The 19188-nt window shown below is 51.9% G+C and overlaps 1 protein-coding gene across 2 annotated transcripts in view; it reads left to right on the top strand.

Moving 5' to 3' along the window:
- TIAM2 (TIAM Rac1 associated GEF 2) overlaps positions 1–19188 on the top strand; it is a 150391-nt gene that overhangs the window by 88610 nt on the left and 42593 nt on the right. The window contains exon 13 of one of the 2 annotated variants that reach the window (XM_045294337.1): positions 8885–8988. In XM_045294337.1, coding sequence (XP_045150272.1) covers positions 8885–8988 — 104 coding nt within the window. Of the gene's footprint in view, positions 1–8884; positions 8989–17445; positions 17733–19188 lie in introns of those variants that run through there. The other variant, XM_045294338.1, reaches the window with a different exon arrangement.

The following is a 19188-nucleotide window of genomic DNA, read 5'->3' as shown; positions in this document are numbered from 1 at the left end:
CTCATGAACCCTTGATAATTTATAAATTAATTTTTTTCCATATCCATCACTCGTCTTCTTAAAACTAGTGGCCTGCCTTCCTGTCTTTGGGGTCTCTGTGCTGGCTAGTGTACACATACACACACTTAGCACCTGTGGGTACCTGTGGTGATAATCCCATCAGGAAATCGGTTTGCTTTGCTGTGTTAGATAAATAGGATCGCTGTTGTCCAGTAGTTTGTGACCCAATAGTAACCCCGTGTCCAATAGAAGGAGGACACCCCCCCCCTTGTCCTGCATCATCTTCCCAGTTGTTCTTCGTCTGATCCTCTCGTTACAGCCACTGGGTCACTGCAGCTCATCAAGGGCCTCTTCCTCTTTTTCCGCTGCCCCTCCAGTTCGCCACGTGATGGCCTTCTCCAGGGACTGGTCTCTCTTCACAACATGTCCAGAGTCTCCAGGGACTAGTGTCAGCCATGTGGTCCGTCAGTCGCCTCTGAGATAGGAAAAGGATGACACAGAAGTCAGCCGCCGCCGGCCACAGAGCGGGGGGAGCTGGCGGGGTCCCTGGGGCCTTCTGGAGCCCTACCTTTGGCGAGGGGGTACCTGGCGATTGGAAGATCCTTGTTATCTGCCCTTGGGCCACCTGCCGGGTCCTCTGGACAGAGAAGATGGAAGCGCCAGCTGGATGACTGCCTGGGAGGGTCAGACGGAGCGAGCGCCCCTGGTGATGCGTGCAGCTATGAACTGTAACGTGGGGGATTCGAGCCCGCGGGAGGAGAGTGCCTTCGAAGAAAGGCCTGGTGATCTGACTCTACCCCACCACCCCTCCAGAGCTCAGCTCTCCCCTGATTTATGGGGTGGCCTTGTTGGGAAGGGCTGGAGAGCAGCTGGCTCCCTGGTGGAAGCGTTCCCCACTCTCTCCCCAGAGTCCCCGTGTCTTCTCCTCTAAAGAGTCAGTCCCGCCCCCTTGCAGCCCCCTTGTGCATATCAGAGATGGCACCTGGAAATGCTGGGGCTTCTTATGCCGTGGGGGGAAGAAATGGCACACACATCCACCGCATGGGAAGTGGATGTGGAAGTGATGTCAAGAGAAACTCGCCGTGTGGGCGCGATGTCTGAACTTATGCGCTTCCCGACGTGTCTATTTTTACGGCTCTACCCAGGATGTTACTTCCACACAGGTTTTGCCCTTTAATTGTCGAAGATTGGGGGTTGCCAGCTCTTTGGCTGACAGTGGCATTCGCGGGCCATATCCTGACACATTGTGCAGGAAGGAACGGAATTGCCAGGTGTCCTCTACCTCAAGGCTCACGTTCCCCCGGGCCTGCCTGGGAGCCAGGAGTCTGCTGACTTCCCGCAGCCTGGTGATCGGAGGGGAAAGAGAGCTGGGTTGGGGCTCTGCTGAAGGGGCTGCCTGCCGTGTGTGCCTGGTGCCTCTGGGATGCGGGGCTCGGCACCCACCTGAATGGGGGCCGGGGGTAGGGCAAAGGAGTAGGTCCAATATAGGATGAAGACCAGGACTCGGAACGCTGCGGCCTTCTTCACCCAGCTGCTCTGTGGGGCCCACTGCTGGCTGAGCTCAACATGTGGCTTTTCCCGTTGCTGGCCCGAGATGGACTGACTCAATGGCTGCACCGATGGGCTCAAGTCTCGGGATGGTGGTGAGGCTGGTGCAGGACCGGGCAGTGTTTCCTCCTGTCGTGCACAGGGCCACGATGGGTCAGAACCCATCTCACAACAACAACAAGGACTAAGACTAGAAGGACAAAAGGGCATCTCTACCAGACGGTCATAGCTCCCCGATTTGAATGTGTAATTTTGTTGTTTCTCATTGTTTACATCCGCGTGGCTGGAGACTGCTGAAGCGAGGCTGAGCATCTGAGCTCTGCGGTGCAGGGCGCACAGGCTGCTATTGGGTGCCGGGGACGGCCCCTGGCAGAGGCTTCCAGAGGAGGATGCCTTCTGAGCTGGCAGTGTCTTTCTGAAGTGGAGGGCTTCGAACTGGTTCAGTCAGGGCCCGCAGTGATAAACCAGAACAGACCCGGATGTTAAAAATAGGGGTGATAAGGAACAAACATGGGAACAGAGAACATGGGGTGTGAGACTCGCAAGAGCCTTTATAAGAGTCTGATGTAGTTCAAGATGGGGCAGCTCTGGCAGTGGAGTGTGTTACACGTTAGGCTGCTAACACCAGCAAGGTTGGCGGTTGAAATCCACCAGCCACTCCACAGGAGAAAGACGAGGCTGCCTGTGATGCTTTCTGCAAATGTGACCGTCGGGAAACCTACAGGGGCAGTTCTGCTCTGTCCTATAGGGTCCTGCGGGAGTCGTCAGTGACTGGATGGGCGTGAGTGTGATGTGGGAGATGGACTCTTGGCGGGACTGAGGAGAGGGAACGACACTGTGAGCTGGTGCAGTTGCCCACCCTGTCTGAGCCGGGCATCGCTGTTTCCAACTCTGTGGGTCAAGAGATTCGGTTTCTGTGCCAGGTACACCCTGCCCTCGCTTCCTAAGAAGGAGATGAAGCGTCTGGCAAGGTTTCAAGCTGTCATGCCCCCCTTTCTGGTGTCCTTCCATTTCAGCTAAGTGTTAAATGAAGTATCCGGGTCTGTTCTGATCCCCCTCCCTGGACCATGAGGGAACTGGGAAGAACCAGTTCGAAGCCTGTGTGGAGCGGGTGGTGGTGCCTCTTTACTCCCATCAGCAGCTGGTGCGCAGGACGTGGGTGGCATGGATGTGGTCTATACATAGGCCTGGGCACCCAGAACAGGATGTCAGCTCGGTGCCTGTTGGAGATGCACATTGTAAACAAGCATTAGCATTTCACCGGCCGACTCTCCCCAGCCGCCCTCCTTCCCTTCTAGTGGGGCACCAGGTGCTCTCCTCGGCTGCAGGTCCTGGTGGACTAGAGCCAGCTAGCAGCTGCAGACCCGTGAGCTCTGTTGGCCCAGGCAGTGACCGTCCCAGTGTCCCGGCAGTAGGAAACGGAAGCAGCAGATGAACTCTGTCTCTCCCTGTGTGGTGTGTGCGTGCAGCGGGGTGGCGGCCTGCGATCTCCATGACTGGGCAGAGCTGCTGCTGCTCCATCCCTGGGGTCCCGCTCTAGAGCCGGACTCTGCCCCATCTGCCTGACTCACCTGCAGAGCAGACCCAAGTCACACCCAAGGGCTCTTTCGGGAGTGCTGAGAGCGATGTGGGGACCTCAGCCATTCTGAACAGAGCAGTCTATTCAAGGGGGTGGGGTGGCCCACCCCTGGGGGAGAGACCTTGTACCCAGTGGGGTGTGTGCATGGGGTAGTATACCCTGGGGCAGGGTTTGTACTCTGGGGGGCATGTACCCTAGGCAGGGATTGTATCTTGGTGGGGGGGGGGTGTATGCTGGAAGTATATGTACTCTGGAAGGGGTGTATCCTGGGTATTTGTGTACCTCAGGGGCATGTACCCTACCTAGGGAAGGTGTACCCTGGAGGGTGTAAATGGGAAAGATGTGCCCTGGAAGTGTGTGTACCCAGGGTGTGATATATACTCTGGGGGGTGGGGGTAAATCCTGGATGTGTGTCCCCTGGGGGAGGGGAGTATGTACCCCACATGAGTGTATACTCTCGAAGTATGTGTACCTTGGGGGGTATACCCTGGGTATGTTGCACACCCTGCAGGGCATGTATCCGGTGTGGGTTTGCACCCTGAGCAGGGCTGGGTTTGACAACAATGACCAGTTCCTGAGCTTCACCCGGACTCCGCTCTCACTGGAGCTGAGTGAGGCCCTCCCTGGAGAGAAGCACAAGGGAGTCCAGGGGTTTCCAGCATCGAAGCTCAAGAGTTTTGTAACCACACAAGGGGTCTTCAAAGAGTTTGTGGGAAAATAACCATTTTAAAAAAATATTCTATTTTTCCCAAAACATCTCAACACCCCCTTGACCATGAACCAGAGGACTCAGGAATCCCAGAGTCAGGTACCCTGTGTCCTTTGCACCCCACGTTCATCACTGCGCCACTGGTGTGGGTGTGTCCCCAGCACTCGCGTGAATGACTCTGCAGACACTGAAGATGTGCACCTACAAGGTGAAGGCGGTAGCAGGGCTGCCAGAGCCGGGGCCCCAGCAATACTGGTCTTATACCATTTCCTTGCTGGGCATCACGCTTCCCGTCCACTCTGCTTCTCTGACCGCTCTCTCTGTGTGACGAGCAAGGAGCCTCCTCGGAGGGGCAGTGGCGGCCCAGTGGTGTCCATCTGGGAGACTCGGGCTCCATTCCCGGCCATTGGACTCGTGCACACACACAGCTCTCCAGTGGAGGCATGCGTGTGACAGGCATCATGGAAGCTTCCAGGGTAAGACCCACGATGAGGATAGGTCCGGTGATCCGCTGGTGAACGCTCTTTGGAGCACAGTGGTCTGGTCTGGTTTGCTCTGCCCTGCATCGGGTCACAGCGAAACGGGTCAACTCAGTGACCGGCGATGACAACACAGTTTGCAGGCGGCATCCTGTTAGCTGTCTTTGCTGTACGTAGTCGGGAAGAGCCCTGGAAGACCACCTCCTCACCTCCCTGTCATCCTTTTGTAGGATCCCAGTGGCCCCACGGGGTGAGTTTGGACTCCTGGCCACCCCAGATCTGTCTGAATAGAGTGGGTGCCCCACAGGGTTGTCACTGGTGGGTTTTTAAGAAGTAGGTCATCCAACATTGATTGTAGAGTACGTTGACAGGGAGCTTGACAGAGGTTCAGGCCAGATCCAGAAAAGGATGTGGCATTGGGGATATCATTGCTGATGTCAGATGGATCTTGGCTTGAAGCAGAGCGTAGCAGAAAGATGTTTACTTGCATTTCATTGACTGTGCCCAAGGCATTCGACTCTGCGGACCATAGCAAACTATGGGTAGCCTTGAGAAGACTGGGGCTTCCAGAACCCTTCAATGTGCTCACGAGGAACTTGCACGTGGATCAAGAGGCAGTTGTGCAAACAGAACAAGGGGGCACTGCAGGGTTTAAAATCAGGAAAGGGGTGTGTCAGGGTTGTATCTTGACGCCATACTTATTCAGTCTGTCTGTTGAGCAAATCATCAGAGAAACTACACTATATGAAGAGGAGTGTGGTGTCAGGATTGGAGGAAGGCTTACTAATCACCTGCCATATGCAGATGACATAACCTTGCTTGCAGCCTGGATGACAACTCAATGTAGAAATCCCCAAATCCTCACAATTGCACCAACAGGTAACCCCATGACACATGGAGAAAAGGAGGGAAGCTGGCAAGGATGTTGTCATGCTTAGAGCTGCAGTCCGTGCTCAGGAAGAAGCAGGCAAGAGATCGAAGGATGCATTCTACTGGGGACATCTGCTGCCTAAGACCTCCTTAAAGGTCGCAAGGCAAGGATGTGACTTTAAGGTGACTCAGGTGTGCCTGACCCAGGCCATAACTGCCTCACACGGCTGTGCCAGTTGGACACTGACTAAGGAAGACCGAAGAGGAATCAGTGTACTTGGTGCTAGAGAAGACTATAGAAAGAACCACGTCGGGCCAAAAGGACAGATCAGTCTTTCTTGGAAGAAGGACTTCTGGAGTTCTCCTGAAGAGCAAGGCTGGTGACACTTCATCTCATGGGCTTTGGACATGTCAGGAGAGTCCCTGGAGAAGGACATCATGCTTGGTAAAGTGGAGGGACAGTGAAAATGACCAAGACCCTCAACAAGACTCAAGGACACTGTGGCTGCAACAACGGGCTCAAGCCTTGGGACCATTATGAGGGTGGCACAGGGCCCAGCTGTGTTCCGTTCTGTTGTGCATGGGGTGGCTGTGTAGCAGAAGCGACTCGATGGACCGAACAACACAGGTCACCAGGCCTTTGTTTTGCGGAGCCTCTGGGTCGAAGTGAACCTGAGCCTTATAGTTAGCAGCCGAACGCATTAACAGCTTGGATCACTCCTCATTGCTGTGCACCTCATACCTGTGGGGAGACACTGACTCCAGGGCCTGCTGCTCTGCTCAGATCTTGCCCTCCAACAATTTTCTCCCCACACAGCATCCTTTCTCCCTCCCTGTCACCTGGTCTTCTGGCTGCTTCCCAGCCCTGGCCCCTGCCCCTCACCACCATGCTCTGGCATCTTTAGCTTCAAAGGTGAACTGAGACCCCTGTGATTTAGCAACTTGCCTCCCTTCTGTCCAGTCTTTTGTGGCTCCAGAGAGAGTGCTGCTTCTTGGCATTTCTGCTCGGTCCTCACCTGGATGTTTATCGTGCTGTCTGATCTCCTCTGCTTGCCCCTAGCCCCCACCCCCCACCCCCAGATGCTAAGACCTTACCAGAAGCAGGATCCCCTTCATCTCTGCAACCTCAGCATCGATTGATCGAGCGCAGTGCCTGGGAACTCGCTGCCATGGGAAACCACTGGACGGATGGGGAGTCACGTGTATTTACGCCCATCACAGTGGGAACCAAGACAGGAACCATGTGTGTCCACATCAGACATGGGGACCAGGAAGCTGAACAGTGGGAGTAGATCATGTCCCAGCCTGGAGTCGGATCTTACCTCCCGTGCAGTTGGCCTGCTGATGCATAGACTGGTGCAGCCTGGGAGAGGCTAGCCCAAGTGTGCCCACCTGACACGGCTACTTACAGGTGCTCCACCAACAGCTCCTGCTCTCATGATCAACACGGCCTCATCTAAGGGAATGGTATCCAGTGCCAGTGACGTGCCATTGTGATTAGGATGGACCCTTCTCTAGAAGGGTCTTGGAAAAGACCAGAGGATGAAGAAATGGGAGCTTCAGAATCCTGTCGACCAGGAGGGGTGGCCTGCAGGGTGCCCTCTGGGTTAGAAGCATGGGCGTGTGTAGAAATTAGTGATCAGGATTGAAAGCAACTTGTGTTAGGTGACAGCATCCCTATCCATGAGATCCCTCGACTCCCCAGGACTCCCAAAGCTTCCAGAATTCTCCTGGAGGTCATTCTCCTTGCTCCCATCCTACTGGCCAGTTTTGTTGTCAGCAATTCCGTGCAAGCACAACTGCCTCCATACCTTTTTCGGCCTCAGACAGGTAGACAGTCGGTGACGTCTCATTTTGCTTCCTGGGTTAGAAGGCGACCTGGTATCACCTTAGTTGAGCCGGTCAATACAAGGATCAGGATTAAAAGCTATTTGACCGAGGTTGGTCTTCCCAGCTGTCCTGAATTTGTTCTTCTGTGAGCTGATGGAGAGGATCATGAAGGATGGAATGTGGTTGTAGGTGTCAGCTGGAAAACCGTACATTTTTATGACCTGTAATATTATTTCTTAACCTTTTTGCAATTCAAGTTCAGGAGCCCTTGTGGGTTTAGTTGGTTATGCATTAGACTGTTCAAAAACCTCCGGCTTTCTACTTCCATCCAGAGTTACAGTCTCGGAAACCCAAGGGGGCAGTTCCACCCTGTCCTGTGGGGTTGCTGTCAATGAGAATGGACTTGACAGTAGTGAGTTTTGGGTCTCTCTGAACATTAAAGAGGCATGCCGTTTCTTTTGGACACTTACATTAGAGAATTGTGCTTTTTGATGAGCAAGCTGTGACCTGCACCGAGAATGTACGAAAGGACATCCCTGGTTTTCAAGGGTGCCCCAGGCCATTTGCCCTCACCGAGGCCCCAAGCAGGGATGTACCAGCCATGGCCTCCCCTGTTGGATTTTTTTTCTTTTTTAAAAATCATTTTATTGCAGGGGGTATGTGTCTTGCAGCTCTTAGAACATTCCGTACATCGATTGTATCAAGCGTCTTTGTACATCATCATTTCCAAAACATTTTCTTCTTGGGACCTGTTGGATTCTTGATGCAGTCTAGTTTGCACCTCAGTGGGAAAGTGATGGGAGATTGAAGTCCTTGTGTGACTTACCCTGTTTTGACCAACGTTCAAAGTAGAAGATGTTGTTTTTCCATTTTGCAAGCTTGGTGTTCTTTCACACCAAATGACACTGTTGTCACTGAGTCTGCTATGACTCGTGGTGACCCCCCGTCCAACAGACAGCAGAGAGCCCTGGCCCTGCCCCATCTCTACCATGGTTGATTGGCTCCCGCCTGCCTGCTGCCACAGCCCCTGTGTGTGTGTTCTGTATGCCTCTCAACCTGGACGTGGGGCGAGCCTCCATCACTCTGCTGGACAAGTCTGTTGTGACAGACCCATAGGGGTCCTTCGGGGTTCACGGGCTCATCTTTGGAAGTAAATCACCAGGCCTTTTGTCCTAGCCTGCCTTAGCGGCTAGCCTCCCTTTGAGAGCTGTCCATCTGGATGACCCGGCTGGTGTCTGGACTGAGGTGCCTCGCCACGCTGTTGTCCCTGTGAGCTGCTGTGGGGTTGCTTCCAACCCATGGTGACCGGCCTTCTGTGTGCAGGGTGGAGCTGCCCCAGAGGCCTTTTGGGGCTGTCATCTTTCCACTGCAGATTGTACGGCCAGTCTTCCCAGGTGCCTGCGGGTGGGTTTGAACTGCCAACCTTCCGACTCGTAGTTGAGCACGGCGTCATTTGTGCTGCCCGAATGCTCCTGGGGCATCCTAGCCACATGCAAGCCACTGCAGGTGACACACTGGGGATGGTGGGGGGAGGGAGGGCGAGGCGTCACTCAAGAGGGTTAGCTGTCTACTGCCTTAGGGTTTGAGTGCAAGTCTCGTCTCGCAGGGGCACAAACTTTGTGCATGACTGCAAGCCTAAAGGTGGGTGATTTGAACCCATCTCGCAGCGACAGGGAAATGAGCAATAGGGAAACCTGTCTCGGGAACGATGACAGTTCTGCCGGGAGTCAGGATCGACTGCACAGCCACGGGGCACACACCCCCTGCCAGCCCCACTCCGGGCTTATTCTCGATGGCAACCTTTAAACCAGGCCTTCCTGTGCTCTGGGAGCAGCCACACTCAGGACGCTTTTGTCACTTCTCATGCAGATTTCAGCAATGTCCCGGACATCCCCACGGGTCTGAAGAGGAGCCAGACGGATGGCACCCTGGACCAGGTTCCGCACAGGGAGAAGATGGAGCAGACCTTCAGGGTAAGTTGCTGCCCCAGGCCTCACACCAGGGGCTAGCCGGTAGGGACTCTTCCCCTGACCTCCAGGTGTAGAAAAAGACGAGGCACCTCTCCTGGTGTCCCCCGCAGTCAGTACGACCCCACCACCTCTTAAATACAACAGTGTCCTCTTCCATCGATCATTTTGAAGGCCTAACTGGAACCCTGACCCAGCACCTCCTTCGTGCAATCTGCGTGCCACTGATGGGACCCAGACACCCCCACTCGGAGGGCAGGTGGCTTTGTTCTCCCTGCTTTGACTTAGCGGCCTTGATGCGCGCTCTGGTGTCACCCCGAGGATGCTGCTGCTCTCCCCGCTGTGCCCTGCTCCCTGCGTTTCTCTTCCAAGTCAGAGCAGAGTCAGCCTGCCTTGCTGAAGCCTTGCGACTGACAGGAGCTATTTTCATGCACACCCGGCTGCGAGCTTATTTTGAAACGATCCCTGTCGGAGACTTCTTGCTCTGGTCTTGCATGTGAAATAAGAGTTGAAGAAACTGGGGATGCGATCGGTACTTGCATTTAAAGAAAACTCCTCACAGGACCACAGCCGCTGGGGTTTAGGTGAATACTGCCTGGGGGTCAGCCTTGGGGTACCCTTCTGATGATGGTCACATCCACCCTGAGATGAGGGGCTCGATTTCCACGGGGATGCAGGGGACTGCTGGCGCCCGCTCCTCCATCCTCGCCGTTCTCCCCCATCGTCTTCTTTCGCTGCCTAGCGCCAACACCAGTAGAGCTTCAGCTGATCCCAACTGACGGCGACCCGCTGCATCTCAGAGTGGACTTGTGTCCATTGAGTTTTCAGTGATTGCTTTTCAGAAGTAGATTGCCTGGCCTGACTTCCAAGATGCCCCTGGGTGGACTTGAACCACCCAACCCTCAGTAAGCAGCAGACATGTTAACCATCTGCAGGAGCCAGGCACCCCTAGAATAGCAACCGTCACGGCGTTGACTCTGATCCGTGCAGACCTGGTGGTTGTTCGGGGTCTTGGCATTGATTCTCACTCACAGCCACTCCACACCCAACAGAGCAGAACCGTGTCAGGTCCTTCCTGTGCCTGCTCCACCACCCTTGTTGGGTTTGAGCCCATCCCTGCAACCCCTGGATCAGTCCCTCTTGTTGAAGGTCTTCCTTCCTTTTGGATAACCTTCCACTTTGCCAAGCATGATGGCATTCTCTACGGATAACATGTCCAAGTGTGTGACACCACGTCTTGCCACTCCTGGCCTCTAATGAGCAGACCTCTTCCAAGTCAGAGCTGTTTCTTCTTCTTGGAGTCCATGGTACTTCCCAAGCAGCGCTGGTGGTGGAATGGGTTATAACTTGGGCTGCTCACCACAAGGTCAGCAGTTTGAAACTACCTGCTCCTCTCCAGGAGAAAGAGGAGGCTTTCTACTCTCTTAAAGATTGACAGTCTCTGAAACCCACAGGGGCAGTTCCACTCTATCGTATAGTGTCACTGTGTGTTGGAACTGACTCGATGGCAGTGAGTTGAATTTGGGGTCAGGCATACCTTAGTCCTCAAAGTGACGCACCTCCTCCCTGGCCCCTTGTCTTCCTTCTCCATTCCTCAGAGAAAAGAAATGCCCACCCCGTCCACTGGTCTGGGAATCACCCCACGGTGCAGTCCCCTCTCGTTTACTGAACTAAGTCCTTCAGTTCTTTAGACTACTCCTCTGCTCCATTTCTGGTAGGTAATTTCCCTAGGGGAGCCCAATAGTTTAACTAACATTCATTCATTCATTTTCTTTCTTTTTTAATCATTGTATTGGGGGCTTGTATGACTCATCACAACCCATCGATCCATTTTGTTAAGCACATTTGTATATTCGTTGCCCTCATCAGTCTCAAAACATTTTCTTTCTACTTGAGCCCTTAGTATCAGCTCTTCATTTTCCCCCTCCCTCCACACCCCCCTTCCCTCACGAACCCATGATAATTTAGAAATTATTATTATTTTGTCATGTCTTACACGGTCCGACGTCTCCCTTCACCCACTTTTCTGGTTTGTCTTCGGTGAAAGGTTACACGGCAGATGGGGTCGGCTGCTGTTGGCCTGTTCTTCACGAATGGCCATTCCCACGCGTTCCCTTCTGCTTGTTCCATTTCCAGTCACCCAGCTCCCCCTCCCCAACTGCTCAGCTTAATTTTCTCCCTTTTTCTTAGAAGTAAGTGTTGTCTTTTTGGTCATAACTAGATTTTTTATTAAGGAGCACAGTACTCACAGGTGATATTCTTAGTTTTTGTGAGTCAATCTGTTATTGTACTTAAAGGTCGCCTCAATGGCTGGTTTCGGCTTAAGATTGATAGAGCTCCTCAGGGAGAGTGTCTTGGGGACTTGGTCCAGTAAAGCTGGGCTTTTTAAGGACTTGAGTTCCATTCTACATTTTTCTCAAGATCCATCCAACATGACACTGCTGAGGAGGGTCAGTGGTGATAGCTGGGCACCATCTAATTCTTCTGGTCTGGGGTAATGAGGTCATGGATTCTGTAAACTAGCTTCTTCCCTGAGTCTTGGATGCCCTTCAGCTTTATTGCTCTGGACAAGTAGAGACGAGTGGCTGTATCTTAGTCTTCACTTGTCTTTTGAAGCCATGGTTTTTAGACCAGCAAGTAGATGTGTTGTGATTGCTTTGTCCTAATTGTTTTTAAAAAGGCAAGCACATCTGAAGGACTCGTGACACTGGGCCCTGGGGTGGGGGCTGCATCACAGGTTGGCAGCTGGTGGGAAACCACTTAATGCCATTAGGGGAATGGCTTCCTCCCTGTTTGAATCAGCTTGAGGCGCACATTAAAGTTCTGAAGGTGGAAACTTAATTTTCTCCCCTCCCCCAATCTTTTTTATTCGTTTTAAAATCCAATAAAGTGAATGATGCAAAAAAAACCCCACAGTCCTATTGTCATGTCCAACTCTATGACTTAATAATGCCTCTCAAGATAAGCGGGGCATTGATGAAATGGACATTGGGGCATCAGATCATTGCAATTCAGCTTGACATTAGGGCGAGTTCAGCTTTAATTTTCATTTGTTAAAATGCGGAGAGGAGAAAGCAAACAGTAATACAAACAAAGACACAGAAGGAAACAAAAAGGATTGAAAAGGAATATTAGCATATTAATGGGCCCCATGGGAGCCGTCATTAAGTGCTCAGCTTCTATGGGGAGAGGTTGACAGTTGGCGCCTACCAGCTGCTCTGCAGGAGAGACCTGGTGACCTGCTCTCATAAAGATTAAATCTAGAAAGCACTATGGGACAATTCTACTTTGTCCTACAGGGCTGTTATGAGTCCATCTTAACTCAGTGGCTCCGTGGTGTTGTCTTAATTAATATTCTGTGTTTTACCTCAGTGTGTTCTAATATCCCCTGCAATGGCTACACCAGACTCAGACAACAGTCATGATCAAGGGGTTTATTAAGGAAGTTAACAAGTCGTCTTGCCAGTGAGAAATGCTCAGGATAGTTGTTGATAAGGACATGTTACGAAGTCTTGCAGGTCTGCTAGAAAATTCTCAAAGGGGCGCTCCTCCTCATTCCCAGTGATGTTCTTTGATGCCTGATACCTGATTCTGTCCACACCTCATGATCACACAGGTTGGTGTGCTTCTTCCATGTGGGCTTTGTTGCTTCTGAGCTAGATGGCCGCTTGTTTATCTTCAAGCCTTTAAGACCCCTTTTGATAGCCGAGCACCATCAGCTTTCTTTACCACATTTGCTTATGCACCCACTTTGTCTTTGATGATCCTGTTGGGAAGGTGAGCATCATGGAATGCCAGTTTAATAGAACAAAGTATTCTTGCATTGAGGGAGTACTTGAGTGGAGGCCCAATGTCCATCTGCTACCTTAATACTAGACCTATAAATATATGCACATAGAGCTATTTCTCCATCATCATATATAAATATATTTACATATGTACATGCCTGTATTTAGACCTCTATAAATGCCCTTTGCCTCCTAGTTCTTTTCTCTATTTCCCTTAACTTTCCTCTTGTCCCACTATCATGTTTAGCCTTCATTTGGATTTCAATGCTTCCTCTAGGTTAAATTGCCCTTGATTAAGCCCTACCAGGCCTCCTACACCCTCCTTGCTATCAATTTTGGATCACTTGTTCCCTTGTCCCTGGGTTGGTTAACGCCCACTTCCTTTCCCCTGACTCCCTCTCTCCCATGTTCCTGGAACCGTCAGTCCCACTTTTTCTCCCCCAGATTGTTTATCCTGCTTATCTTATCTAGATAGACCTGCAGAGTCTATAATATTATGCACAGAAACAAGACAGAGCATAACAAAGCAAGAAAAGAAAATAACAGCAAAAAAAAAAATGACAAAAAAGAAAAGAAAAGAAAATCCTGTAAATAGTTCAAGGTCTGTTTGTTGACCTTTAGGAGTATTTTCTGGTGGAGTCTGATGGGGTGCCACACCTTGGCCCCAAAGTCTATTTTTGGTGTTCCCTGGGGACTTCGTTATTCTGTTCCCCTTGCTGAACTGTTGCATATCCTTAGTGTTTTGCCTGGCTGTCTCCAGTGTTGTCCCCTGTAGGGCTATGGGTCAGGGAGGGATGTCATTTCTTATAGTGGCGCCGGCCCTATGGTCCTCTCTGTTCTTTGGCTGCTCTGAGCAGGTATATCGTCCTCAGGGCTTGGTGGGCCAGGATGTGCTCCACTCTCTCTTCCTCCCCCTTCATTTGCTCCTGTGTGCTCTGATCAGATATGTACCTCTCCCTGAGCTGAAGCTTCAGTGCTGTCCTCCGAAGTGAATTCTTCTGTGGGGAGGGAGGGGAGCGGGGTTGTCCATGTAGTTGGGATTGGGGCCGGCCCCTTAGACCTCTCTTATCGGTTCCCTGCTTCATGCCGGTATGTTGCATTCATGTCTTGGAGCACCGGGTTGAAATATGGTCCCTCTTTCCCTGGGGAGATAAAAACAACGCCCCCCCCTTGGATAGGTTAGTGGTATCAGGCATGAAAGAACAAAAAATCATATCATTATGAATGAGGGGGAGTGCAGAGTGGAGACCCAAAGCCCAACTGGACATCCCCTTACAGAAAGGTTGCGGAGAGGAGACGAGCCAGACAGGGTGCAGTGTAGCACCGATGAAACATACAACTTTCCTCTAGTTCTTCAATGCTTCCCACCCTCACCCCCCACCCCCACTATCATGATCCCAATTTTACCTTAAAAATCCAGCTAGACCAGAGGATGTACACTGGTACAGATAAGAGCTGGAAACACAGGGAATCCAGGACAGATAAACCCCTCAGGACTAATAATGAGAGTAGTGATACCAGGAGGGTAAGGGGACAGTTGGGGAGAAAAGGGGAACCAATCACAACGATCTACATATAACCCCCTTCCTAGGGTGAAGGGAGACATCAGACAGTGTAAGACATGAAAAAATAATAATTTCTAAATTATCAAGGGTTTGGGAGGGAGGGAGGGAGGGTGGGGGAGGAGCTGATACCAAGGGCTCAAGTAGAAAGCAAATGTTTTGAGAAGGATGATGGCAACAAACAAACAAATGTGCTTGACAAAATAGATGTATGTATGAATTGTAGTAAGAGTTGTATGATCCCCCAATAAAATGATTTTAAAAGGGGGTGTGGGGCAGACCACTCTGCTGTAAGCCTCAACTGGAGGCACTCAGTTCCAGCCCTGTGGGGTCAGCTGTCCCAACTCCCTGAATCAAGGGCCCAGGGCAGCCCTCTGTATAAGCCAGCCTCTTGCACAAAAACACCCCGCTCTGCTTGCTCTGTGGGTCAGGAAGTCCATCCCTCTGGCCCATGCTCGGGCTCTTGGTTCTGCTGCTGCCGTTCTTCTGATGGGACAGCTGCCTTCTGCATCCAGGAGGTTCCTGGCACAGGGGTCTCGGGCCAGCGAACAGACTATCCACTCCTGGCTCTGGCTGCTGATGAGAGCCTCCTCTTGCTTCTCAGTGGGCTCATTTTACTCACAGCAGCATGGCACTCCGGGAATCCTCTTCACATCTACTCACGGGTGAAGTGTCTCCATATCTTCCCTCACCTTCTCACCAGACCCATGTGGGGAAAGTCATTTAGGAGGAGTTAGAGATTTAGGCTAAAGGGGTGCATTAAGAAATTCCCTGTCCCTGTAGGCAGACAATACCATTTGGTAGAGTCCCAGTGATTACTGTGCTGAACTGCTTGAACCCAAAGGGTGGAGGTTTGTGCCCGTCTACAGGCACCTCAGCAGAAAGTCCTGGTGATCTGTTTCTGAAAAATCAGTCATGGAAAACAACACGGAGCCCATTCTGCTGGGCAATGCATAGGGTCAATGTGCTCCAGAATCTACAATCATTGTCACCTGATCTTTTCAAATAGGATGAGAATTGGCTACACCTTGTTGATTTCAGTAAATTTAAAAAAATCTGAGGTGGCCCCCTTCAGTGCTAACTGTGGTAGATATTAGTAAAAATAAAGGTTTAAAATGTAAGGAATTCTTTAAAGATTTTTTTTTTCCTTTCTGTATTCATCCCCACCCCACCCCTTCCACGCCCCCATGTTCCTTTTAACTTCCAGAGTGTTAAGAACAGAACCAACCAAGCAATCAAACCTAAACCTTTTACCATCAGGTGGATTCAAGTGGATTCCGACTTAGGGTGACTCTACGGGACAGGGCGGGACTGCCCCACAGGCGTTCCAAGACTGTGGATCTTTACAGGCGCAGGCAACCTCTTCTTTCTTCTGCCGAGTGGCGCGCCGGTTCCCATCGCTTGTTCCAGTTTAAAGTCGCCTGCGTAACAGCTGCTCCATTGGGGCTCAGCCAGAAGCAGTAGGTTATGCCTGCAAGTAAAACGTAATCTTGTAGTTTCGGGGTGTGCTGGTGGCTCTCTTGAGAAAGCGCTGGGCTGCTAACCACAAGGTGAGTGGTTCAAACCCATCCCCTGCTCCGCAGGGGAAAAAATGAGGCCATCTGCTCCTATAAAAGTTTACATCCTTGGAATCCCTATACAGAGTAGGTATGCCTCAGAATTGACTCAAGGCAGTGGGTTTTTTCCTTTTAGAACCGTTATCAAGACAGACTTGAACGGTGAAAGCCTAGTTAGTGGCACGTTAGGCCTAATCTGGTTTTCAACATTTTCTGTATTTTGTTTGTTGGCTTGTTCATATTGGGGTTCATCTCAGATGAGTTTTGTCCTTGGGTGACCCTCTTGGATTTTCGTCATACGTGTTTCTTTTTTTCAGTCTATGAAACCCAGACTTGATGAACCTATGGGGACAGCAAGTAGAATAAGGGTTTCTGGGAACGGTGGTGGTGGGGGGATGCAGTAAAAGGGAGCTGATGCCAAGGAGTTCAAGAAGGAAAGGAATGTTTTGAAACGGATTGTGGTAGCCTTTGTACAATACCGCTTGATGTGGTTGAACTATGCAATGGTATGGTATCTGTTTTAACACCCAGTAAAATGGTTTACAACAAACCAGCAAACTCACTGCCATCGAGTCATTTTCTGACTCATAGAGACTCCATAGGACAGAGTCGAACTGCAAGCCTCATCTTGCTCCTGTGTTGAACCTGGGGATTTCGAACTGCAGGACTTGCAGTTAGCAGCCCAAGGCGTAGTCCACGATGCCATCAGGGTTCCTTAGAACTATTATAGGTTCATAAGAAAACTGTCTCAGAAGTGCAGAGAGTCACTGCCTGTGGACACCCCCACCCCCCCACCCCACCCCACACACACACCATTGCCTTGTAGAAGCACCTTGTCACAATGGATGGGCCAGTATGGAGACTCTGTTCATGACTGTTCTGCAGGATGCCGCATGGTGGGTACACAGCCTCGTGGGTTGGTCAGAACCTGGGGAGCTAGCGCACCCCTCAACCCTAATGCCCACTGTGGGCTTTCCTTGCCACCACCCTGTTTTCAAAGTGTGCAGCTATGTGCTGGGGGCATCGTTCAGGGTGGCAATCAGGGTGCCCTCGGTGGCGGGTCTTCCTCTGTGTCCTGGAGCTCCCTGCAGTCTCTTCAGCCCAGACCCTGGTTGCGCTTGGGCTGGTGGGATGTTTGACTAACAACTAACTACTCTGGAATCGAGTTGAAGGCATCACCCCCTACCCCCACCCCACCCACCCCCCACCCCTTGACAGTGTAACGCAGCCCTACTCGCTGAAACACAGCTGTAACTAGGGCTTTTGACAGCCCCGCAATTTCTGCAAATGGCTCATAATTGATTGCCTTCTTTCTCTTCGAGGGTACCTATTACTGTCACAGCTCTTTGTATGACCCTGCCAGCCTCTCCTGGGCGAGGAATCCCCCCACCCCCAGCCCCCTCTCCGCATTGTTAGCAATTAGCATGCACTACTGTAATCCTTCCTTTGGAGTTTAAAGCCATAAACAGTTTCTCTTTGCGGGAGGGGGTGGCGCGCGCGCGCGCTGGGGTGGTTCTGGGAGCTTGAGGTGTGCTCAGCTGTGGGCACAGAAGGGCTGCCTGTGTTGGAGCTGGCTCTGAAGAGGAGGGCAGCCTGTGGGCCTGCCCTCTCCGGGCTGAGTGCCACCACCTGATCCCTCTTTGGTCTGAGCGGAGAGAGAGATGGATTGGTGGTAGGACGTCTTTGCTAAGGCAACTTGGAGGCACGGCTGGGGATTGCTCCGCCGCCTTGGGATGAGCTTGAGAGGACCGACTGCCCTCTCGTGCCTGCTGGAGGACCGGAGGCAGCACTCTCTCCCCAGAGGGGGCAGGTGGCTGTGAACTTGGCCTTTGCAAGTGAAGCCAGTAAGTGAACCGGGGCTCGGGTGGCGGGGCTGCATGGCATGGTGGATGCTCGCTGGGTTTTATTCTCGCTTCTGGAAAGTTGCTCTGGCTCTAAAGATGCACGGGTTGTCATGCCCGAGAAAAGAGAGGCTTTTCTTTCCAGAAAGAATTCTCACGGGAACCCGTAAGCATGCTTCACCGCTCAGAGGAAGAAACTTCTTACTGGGGACCCGTTGTAAATTTGCCATTGCCAGCATCTGCCTTTCCCCTTTCCAGGCGGGCCAGGTGTGTTTGTATGAAACGCTTCGACCTTTCGCGCTGGTTCTGCTCATTGGGAACATAGCGGTGTGTGCAGAGGTGTAAAGAAGCGCAGCTATTCCCTCTTCGTGGCCCACCAGGAAGGAGGGAGGCTGTGTTCCCTAGGATTTCCTGGGGCATCCCAGCACAGACTTCCTCCAGGGGGCTGTGGGTAGAAGAAGAAGGCGGCCGAGGCAACACCCGGTGGTCTCAGGGACGGGAAGCCGGGTTTTGCCCCTCTGCCTTATTTCTGATGAAATCCTGTCTTGGCTTTGGGGAAGCAGGTTATGTAATTACCTACCGCCCGTTTAGCAGTGCTTATTTTTGCCGTATGTAGGCGGCGTGTTGCTAGGACAGAGTGCGTTAGGGATCTGGAAACTCGCAGCCTGGCAAGCGGGTACTGTGCTCTTCACAGTTCTGTCCCGCCTCCTCTGTAACTTGTCCGTCCCTCCGTCCGACCGTCCGTCCGACCATCTGTCCCAGGCAGAGGAAGGGACCGGCCGGCGCCGTGAGCGTTTTGAGGCCACGGTTTGGACATGGTAACGAGCATCTGATATTCAATTCCCGCTCGCTTATTGAGAGCTTAACCTTTGACGTTTTCACCTGGATTGCTTCGAAGAGCTGGCATGTCTGAGGCGGGTAGCCTGACGGTTCCCTCCTGCCCCCTCTGCCAGGATCCACCGACGAATCCTTCTTTGAGTGTCCTGCGTCATTCTGCGATCTTTGGGGCTGCAAGATGCCTTTGTTAAAAGTCCAAATGAAATATTACTTATCTGTCACCAGTGCACAGCTGGTAGCCAATCGATTAATGCGATTGTGGTTGTATTTTTCTTTGAATGAAACCAGGTGATGCAGCTTATCTAATTCCTCTTTCAATGAGAGAGAGAGAGAGAGAGAGAGAGAGAGAGAGAGAGAGAGAGAGAGAGAGAGAGATGCACCATTGTCCCTGAGCAATGATTTGGGTTCAGACTTCCTCTGCTAGTGGACAAGGGAGATGTATCTCTGAGGAGGCCCGGTCACCTTGCAGGTATTTGCAGAGTGGACAGCGTTCTGGACCTGGGGCTAGGAAACCAGAATTGGTGCCTTGGCACCACCAGACTTGGTCCCTGGGTCCCCTGGGGTCTTCATCTGTGCATTTGAAAGGACAGGGCCTACCGTGTGCTGTCTGAAAGGCCACGGG

The sequence above is a fragment of the Echinops telfairi genome, unplaced genomic scaffold (genome assembly GCF_000313985.2).
Source record: "Echinops telfairi isolate 266 unplaced genomic scaffold, ASM31398v2 ScPeMD7_3533;HRSCAF=4204_0, whole genome shotgun sequence".
Taxonomy (NCBI): domain Eukaryota; kingdom Metazoa; phylum Chordata; class Mammalia; order Afrosoricida; family Tenrecidae; genus Echinops; species Echinops telfairi.
Note: the sequence above shows the minus strand (reverse complement) of the source record. Positions and strands in the feature narration are given on the sequence as shown.